The following is an 8,315-nucleotide window of genomic DNA, read 5'->3' on the forward strand; positions in this document are numbered from 1 at the left end:
AGAGAGGGGGGGGAGAAGAGAGAGAGGGGGGGAGAGAGACTTTTTTTTTCTTATTAAAAACATTTCATAATGAGCATGCTTCTCCTAACATCTGAATTATGTTTGGTCCTCAGCACTTTTGTACCACATGTGCAGCTCTGCATCATTGTGCTTCCTGTCACATGATTCTGTGCAACTTCCTCTTTCAGGCACTAGTGATCCAACAGCAGACAGGACTGGAAATACCTGGTCTTTGTTTTCACATAATGATCACATTTCCAGCAGGCAGTGGTATGAACTGGCACAGTAAAGCAATCTATGTATTCCAGCCCAATAATTTCAGTTTCAATAAGCCTAATGCACCCGAGTATAGACAGACTTATCATTGAAAAGCAGAGTAGGAAAACCTGTCCGCTGCCAGCATGCTGCAGATTTGCACCCTGTGTGTGGAAGCAGCAGCCTCTCTACAGAGGTCCAACACACTCCCCTGCCGAGTCAGACCTATAAGTCAGGAAAGCTGATGCCTCCGGATGATTGGAGAGCTCTGACCGCTGCAGCACACTGACTAGCTCATCCCTATGACACTCTCCTCATGTTGTGCTGCTTGTACGTGTTGAGAATCTTGACATCCGATTGGCCTATAGTGCTGCCCTCTGATTTCTATAGATCTGTCCTGAAAGAATGCCTGCACTCCCACAGGAAGCTGCCATGACCTTACCGGACTGGCTAGAAGACTGGAGGGAGGTATGGTTTAGGGGTTGTATGGGAAAGGTACGTATGGGGTCAGAAGGGTGCTTTGAGGGGGGTGAGCCGGGTGCTGGGTGAAAGGCTGGAGAGGATGAAGGGTTAGGCTCTGTGTTACATTTTCATGACGGAGTTCCTGCCGCAAATAATTATTCTCACGTGTCCTGGTGATGGGACATCGCAGCTAAAATTGTAAAAGGAAAAATCCTTCCAACAACCCACATATGTTACTATATTTATTCTGTCCCAGTTCCTTGTGTGCTTGGACTGTAGATGAGTATTATGCAGATAAACTCATCATGCCATACAGCTTTGTGTTTTTTTTTGTAGACTTGCCTATTCCTAGCCTGCGGTACGGTGCCAGGCACCCCAGGGTCATGATGTACAGCCTCTTCTGATTCTGGGAGTGATCCACCCTACAGCATACTGCTCCCACTGCTATGTCGTTGAAATAAGCTGCAAGAGAAAAGACAGATTACTCAGGTCAGAAATATCTTCACGCTATCATAAAAAGATCATATTGGACCATCGATGATGAACCAGAGAACAATTTCCAGAGTGGGGACCCCATTGTCGGCAGCCTTCCGCCATGGCGTCCCTCTATCAGCTGATCAAAAGGAGGCGGTTGGAAAATTCTCGGCCGTAAGGCGCTTGCGGCCAAATCGGCTCCATTTCAGTATTCTGACAGCAGCCGGCGGACGCTGTCGGGATGGAATGCAAACAGGACTAGAGTTTTTCTTTTACTTAAAAGGAGCACTATGGAGGTGAGTGATTTCCACCAACTCTCATAGTTAGAGCCGACGCATGACAATGAAGCTGTCACAGGTCGGCTCTGATGATCAGGAAGTCAGAGAACACACACCGCCGAACGCTGACTTCCCGATCCTATTCCTGCAGAGCGGAGACCTTCAGTCACTGCTCCCCGCAGGGATTCCCCTCTCCAATCCTCCAGCGCCGACTGGAGAGGGCACAGCTGGCTCTGACTCTAGATAGGCAGCGCCCGCTGTCAATCAGCCAGCTGGATGGATCTTGACAGTATTGTCAGGATCCGTCCCGGCTGTGGTGCTCTCAGTATATAGCGGGCAATAGTGAGCTCAGGGTCGCAGGAGGTGGTTAGTATATGTCCTCCCGTGACCCTGAAGAGAACTATGGGATGAAAAGGTCACCCCATAGTTCTCTTTTAAAGATGTGAGCTTCCAAGAGAACCAGTCACACGTTTCTATGAAGTGTCACAATGCAGGCATGGCCATGATTGATGAACATTATATATGGAGAATGTAAACAATGGAGAGGGCTGTGGCTGTCCTTATCATGCAAGTAAGCAGTTAGGCCAGGAAGGCTTTAAAAGGTGGGGTACACTTTCCCTTTAAACGTTTATCATACACATGCGCGCACACCACCCGCAGGAATTTGCCCTCTGCATTGTGAGTTGGCCCTCATTTATAGAAGTGCAATCGTCTCAGCCCGACGAGTGGATTCTGGAAGGCAAAGACTGGCACAGATGAACATGAAGGCGGGCACGTACCAAGTTTTGCGAGCTCCCCGACTTCCAGGACGTCCTTATAGAACTTGTCATTGTAGCTGACTGGGAAGATGACCTGGTTCAGCCGTTTCAACTGTTTTATGTTGTGTGGAGTCACATCTCCCAGCTCGATGCGGCTACTGGAACAAAGCAAAACATGCTGAATTATCACTCCACGGACAGAAGCCTAAAAAGAATGCTACACAATGGAACAACAGGAATGAGCATAACCCCGGATGACAGGCTACACATCGCAGTCGTGGACTGAACAAGGGCCCGTTCACACCAGTGTGCCGTGTAATGCTCCGTGAAAACGTGCAGCAATGCATGAAACACAGCGCTGCGGCAACGTTCATTCTAAATGGCAACCTCATATACCTAAGCAGTGCACCAAAATGCCCTGTACATGGTGCAGTGCCGCATTTAAACTATGGTGCATGTCCCTTTTAAATCGCGGTGTTAACAATGAACGGGCTGCCTTAGTAAACTGCTTGTTCACCTGTTTGCTTTACCGATACGCACTTGTGTGAACAGGCCCAAAGTCAGACGGATTAGTTCTATTCACTGGATCCCCAGAGCTGGCCGGCTATCCCAGCACTCCCTCCCGCCTGTCTTTTCCGATGCTGTAGTGATGGTATGTCCCTCAGCGTCCTCACGTCCCACATCCCACATCATGACACGAGGATCCTTAAGCCCGTCACACACTGCATGCGAAGACCGAACAGAGTGAAGCAAAGCTCTCAGCCACGGAGCTTCACATGCAGTGTGCTGTGAGCTGAGTGCAGGCAGATGAATGACCATCTTGAGCCTATCGGATCGCGCGTAACAACCGGCTGGACTTCACATCCTGACGCGCGGGTTTATAAGCACTAGCCGATTGGCTGAAGATAACATTTTTCATCTTGGCGCGCTCAGCCATGCCGGAGAGAAAATGACACGACACACTGCACGCGAAGGCAGCGCGCCACCGCTAGACGTGCAGTGTGTCGCGGGCTTTAGTCCTCTGCCGCAGAGGGGGAGCAAGGCTGGAAGGACCGATCTAAGAGCAAGCCGGCTCAGAGGATCAGGCGAGTATAACTTTTTTTTTATTTTAACACCTTGATGGAAATGAGCAGTTTACCCTTGCAATGCCCCGCTTCAATGAATAATAAGTTTCATCTGGAGTTCTCTTTTATATAAAAATATATGTGTGTGACGTCCTATGTTTAAGAACACAACGCAGAGTGCCAGCAAACAAAGATTTGTTCCAATCACAACCGAAAAGCTTCAACATCTCAATTACAGAATCTTAGTCTGGGTTCACGTTCACACCTGGGCGTTCGTAATATGCGCGTTTTTTGCCCGCAGATTTGTTAGTGCGATTTTTTGTCCACAAAATCTCTATTTAGAAGTCCAATGGATACGTGCTGAAATCTGCCGCCCCAAAGAAGCTCAAGTACTATTTCGCACGTAGGGCGTTTTTCAGCGCGACAAAATGCGCTGAAATACGCCCAGGTGGGAACATTGCCCATAGCAATTAATAGGATTTAACTTCACTCGATCAGCGCTGAAAAAAACGCCCAGGTGTGAACCCAGCCTTAGGGGCCGTTCACATTAGAAGCAGCGTGCGGTGTATTTCAGCGACTGAACAAAGCCAGCCACCGCTAGGCCACATAGAAAACGTTTAAAGCCCTATGTGCCCCGTTCACACTATAAACACAGATGTGATCCGCAGTATGCCAAGAAGAAACGCAGACATGTCTTTATTCGCAGCACACCTCACCAAAGGTCACTGCTGCACAGAATATCACACTGTTGTGCAGGGACCTGAAGCGTACAGTTTGTACACTCCAAATAAAGTTCAGAGAAAAAAATTTAAACAGAACTGCACATCACTGGAGAAGTTGTTCTGTCAAAACTCCAATTTCTCGAGATCTCCAATAATGTCACGGCCGGTTGACTTGCCAATAAGAGGTTTGGATGAGATGGCTCTGGTGTGCGTGCGCCACCCGCAGCATTTCCCTATATACATACCACACAGCAATAAAAGTATTATAATCAACTAGGGTCAGACTAATCCAGTCCTTTATTAACTGAGTCACCCCACTCAATATGGCTGCCAGAGTCGAGCAAGCGTCCTCCCATGCGGTAAAGAGAATTGGAGGCCTCGATAAGGCTTCTGAAGCCGCAAAGGTGCAGTGAAGAGCATTGCCGAACTCCGAGGATTAGGAAAATGCCGCAGGTGGTGCACGCGCACCAAAGCCAACTCGTCCAAACCTCTTACTGGCAAGTCAACTGGACCGGACGTCATTGGAGAGCTTGAGAAATTGGGAGTTTGACTGAATACCATCAAAACAAGGCAGCCTGCTGGATAAAACGCTTTTAGCATATGGGCTCGTGTGAAAGAAAAAGAAAGGGGGGGACATGTGACCTTGCATGTACATTCGTACTAAATCCGCTCTCATATACATTTCTTTGCCTGGAGTTCAGCTTTAAATGCTGCTAGCTAAAAATAGGAACAAGCAAATACAAAAGTAACAAGCATTAACGTAGACCTTTACCCCGTCTCTAAAAATAACATCAGCATGCGGATATGAAATCATCTTACATTCATTAAACATTTTTCTTTTACATGCAATTACTGTTTTTTTCACTTCCTGGTCCTCTTGGGCATTAGTGATGTAATGTGCCCAAGCATTGCACCCCGGGAATGTTAGCAGAGCGTTGCTGGGAAATCTCACGAGATCTCAGGGAAAAGCATTTGCCTCCCCTGAGATGATGTGCATGGTCACATGCCCTAGTCACATGTGCTAGAGTTCCAGGAAGTAAGGGGCACTATATTAATCTGCCCTCAGTAAAAATGGTCGATGTGAGAAGAATGGGGGGGGAAAGATAAATTAAGTAGGATGCACCGATACCGGTTTTTCGGCACCAAATAAGAGTACCGATATTTTTTGTTTCTATACTCGCCGATACCGAAAGTCCCATTAGGGATGCCAGGCAGCGTGTAAAGTCTCACCACCTGGCTTCTGGATTAGCAGTCTCCATGCCCCCTCAAGGAAGCATGGAGCCTTATGATTGGCCAGAAAGCCGGATCCCAAGTCATTACCCAGTGCTCGGGAAGCCGGCTCCATGCTCCCTCATCACTTGGTGACGAGGGAGCATGAAGCCGGCTTCCCGGACGATCGAGGGGCGGCGGGGGGGTGGGGTGGTTATGACTCGCTGTGCGGCTTCCTGATAGGCCAGCTTACCCAACATTTAGGTCACCAAGTAACGATATCGGAAGCTCAGCTATCAGGCTAGGCATCGGAGGATTTGGGTGAGTACGAATACTCGCCCAAATACTCTGCATCGGCACCAATACTAGTATCGGTATATTATTGGAAAAAAGGAATGCAAAGAATACAAAGCCAGCAATTATCTAGAAGTATCCGTTTGTAGATTGTCATCACTAAACATTTCCAGAAGGTGTCTTTGTTGTCATTTTGAAGATTTGGGTAAAGTTCCTCTCTAAACACTGCTAGCTAAAATAGAAATGATGCAAATGCAAAGTTACAAGCGTAAAGATCATCATCATTAAGTGCGCAATGAAACGTCTATACACCAACACCGAACCCGATCGCTATACCTTGTATTACAGAGCTAATGGGTCGGCTGTTTTAATTATAATGATTACGGTAGATTAAAAAGAAGAACAGCCGCTGTACCAGAAAACACAGAAGCCGCACTGATTGTAAGAGAGAGCAATTGTGGGAGATTGTTATTTACTAATTGCTCATTTGTGATAAAAATAGACAGAACCGTGCAAAGACCGCATCATCGCCCAAACCTACGGTGATCCCCCACGTTCCAGGAAGGACACTGACAGTCGATCATGTGACCGAGTGTGGTCTTTATGTCGCAGTGACCGTGAGCAAGTTCCTACCATTGCGCCAAGCACAACGTCTACCTTCCAGCGCCAATTAGAGGAAACAAAATGCAGAGGCGAGCCTGCAGGAAAGGCCGTAGTGCACTGGCAGGCTAAAGCCCCCGTATATAGAACATCAGCCTAGTCTATACGGAAGCTTTAAGTGACATGCCATGCACGCAGAACAAACAAAAAGGGTACATGGACGACCGAGCTATCGGGGACGCCGACCACGGTGTTCCAGCTCGTGAACCGATAGGTTTTCCAGCCTGTGAAAAGCATTTCAAACTTACCAGAATTCAGAGACGGTTGCATTGCTCATAGCTATAAATAGCTCCTGACCGTCCTCAGAAGGAATGTGTTGCCCTGAAACGGATCCCGCTGCAGATCGCTCCACCAAGCCCAAAAATATACTTAGAAGCTATCGCCTGTTAAATTTAGTCTCGACGGAGACAGACCTCTCCTCAGTCACCCGGACTGAAGGGTTGTGCCCTCTGCGAGGATCTACACGGGGTCTATAGGCATGTGGTAATTCCCCATCTGTTCCCAACAAAGAGACAACCGAAGCTCCGCAGCTTATACCGGGTACCATTCTTACCCAGATAATGCCCAAACGGTTACCTGGCTAGTGCATGACCAGCCTTACCTGGGTGATCCAGCGGGAACCCAATATTATAATCTGGTTGCATATAAAAGGGGAACAGGATCATTCATCTAACAGAACCTTTTCCTTGCTCGTCATGTGCAGTGAGGTTTTGCACGTGTACCATTCACACAACATGTATTTAAAGTACGGTGAAGGGAATTTACTAAGACTGGAGCAGACGGAATCTGGAGAAGCTGTGCACCAATCGGCTTCTACCTCTCATTTCCAAAGCTTAAAGGAGAACTATGAAGCGAGTGAAAAATCACTCAGCCTAATAGTTCTAGCCGACCTGCGACAATGAAACTGTCACAGGTTGGCTCAATAGATCGGGAAGTGAGCGTACACATACCGGCTCTCGCTCACTTCTCGATCATCTCCCTGCAGAGAGCCGTGACTGTCACTCACGGCTCCGTGGAGATTCCCCCCCTCTCCCGGCTCCGATCCTCCAGGGCTGACTGGCGGAACGCATGGGGGAGGGTACAGCTGGCTCTGCCTCTAGATGTGATTGACAGAGAGCTGCGTGATTGACAGAGGCAGAGCCAGCTGTCAATCACGCAGCTGGGTGGATCCAGATAGTATTGTCGAGATAAGTCCCGGCTGCAGCGTCTCAGCATACCGCAAGCTGTAGCTCGCGGTATACTGAGCTGTGGGTGACGGGAGGACGCTAGTTTGTGTCCTCCCGTGACCCTGAGGAGAACAATGGGGAAAAGCACTGACCCCATAGTTCTCCTTAACTGAACAAGATGAAGATAGAAGCTGATTGGTTACTATGCACACAAACAAAGCCCTTAGGAGAGCTGGCGAGTTCTACAGTCATAGCCCAGCCTGGATGTACCAGGACAGACAGCAATGAAATGGGGTGAAGTGTAGGGAGTGGGGGGATTAGAATAGAAAACAAGATGCACCCATTGGCAATCCAAAAGTAAAAAAAACAAAAGTGCACTTGCACTGAAGAATAAAGGAGGAAGCAGATGGGAAGGTCACATGGCTTCCACTACTAAGGAACGCAGACATCAAGTACCATCCGGGCTCCATAGACCTGCACTGTATGTGGGGACGTCGAGGGAGAGTCCACAGCTGGAGCAGAGGGGAAAGAGAGCGCCAACCTTCAGACGAGCGGGGGATTCGGGTTAATAAAACAGCTTTTTTCGGTCCCCTTGGCATAAACGAGCAGTCAACCCTAAGAATGCAGGGGCAGCACCATTGCAAGAAAACGTTTCCCTGGAGCTGGGCTCTTAATGCCCGTTAGGTCTAGGGGTGGAGGAATGATCCCTAATCCCTCACTCCTCTTCGATGCTCCATTTTGTGGACGGGCCCTCGCCGTCCTTGCATACAATGCAGGACTAATGGTCCTCTACGGTTATGTGATGACGTCAGAGTGCCACCTCCAGCCGGGGCACCTTAGAGGTGTTCGGTGGAATGCTCCTCCCCACCCGCTTTGGGGACACGTCACACCGCTTGAAGAAAGTATTACCATTTAACCCTTACAGTTCGGGTGGGGGGGGGGGGGGGGCCCAAATGTTTTTTTTTTTGGGGCC

General features: G+C 48.6%; 1 protein-coding gene across 1 annotated transcript in view; it reads right to left on the reverse strand.

The window, feature by feature from the left end:
• Positions 1-8,315, reverse strand: part of NAA50 (N(alpha)-acetyltransferase 50, NatE catalytic subunit) — a 10,939-nt gene that overhangs the window by 1,790 nt on the left and 834 nt on the right. Inside the window, exons 2-3 of the mRNA XM_018572065.1 lie at positions 2,249-2,432; positions 1,060-1,179 (exon numbers count right to left, since the gene is read on the reverse strand). Coding sequence (XP_018427567.1) covers positions 1,060-1,179; positions 2,249-2,432 — 304 coding nt within the window. The remainder of the gene's footprint in view (positions 1-1,059; positions 1,180-2,248; positions 2,433-8,315) is intronic.

This window comes from Nanorana parkeri, unplaced genomic scaffold (assembly GCF_000935625.1).
Source record: "Nanorana parkeri isolate BGI_ZX_2015 unplaced genomic scaffold, ASM93562v1 scaffold1924, whole genome shotgun sequence".
Classification (NCBI taxonomy): domain Eukaryota; kingdom Metazoa; phylum Chordata; class Amphibia; order Anura; family Dicroglossidae; genus Nanorana; species Nanorana parkeri.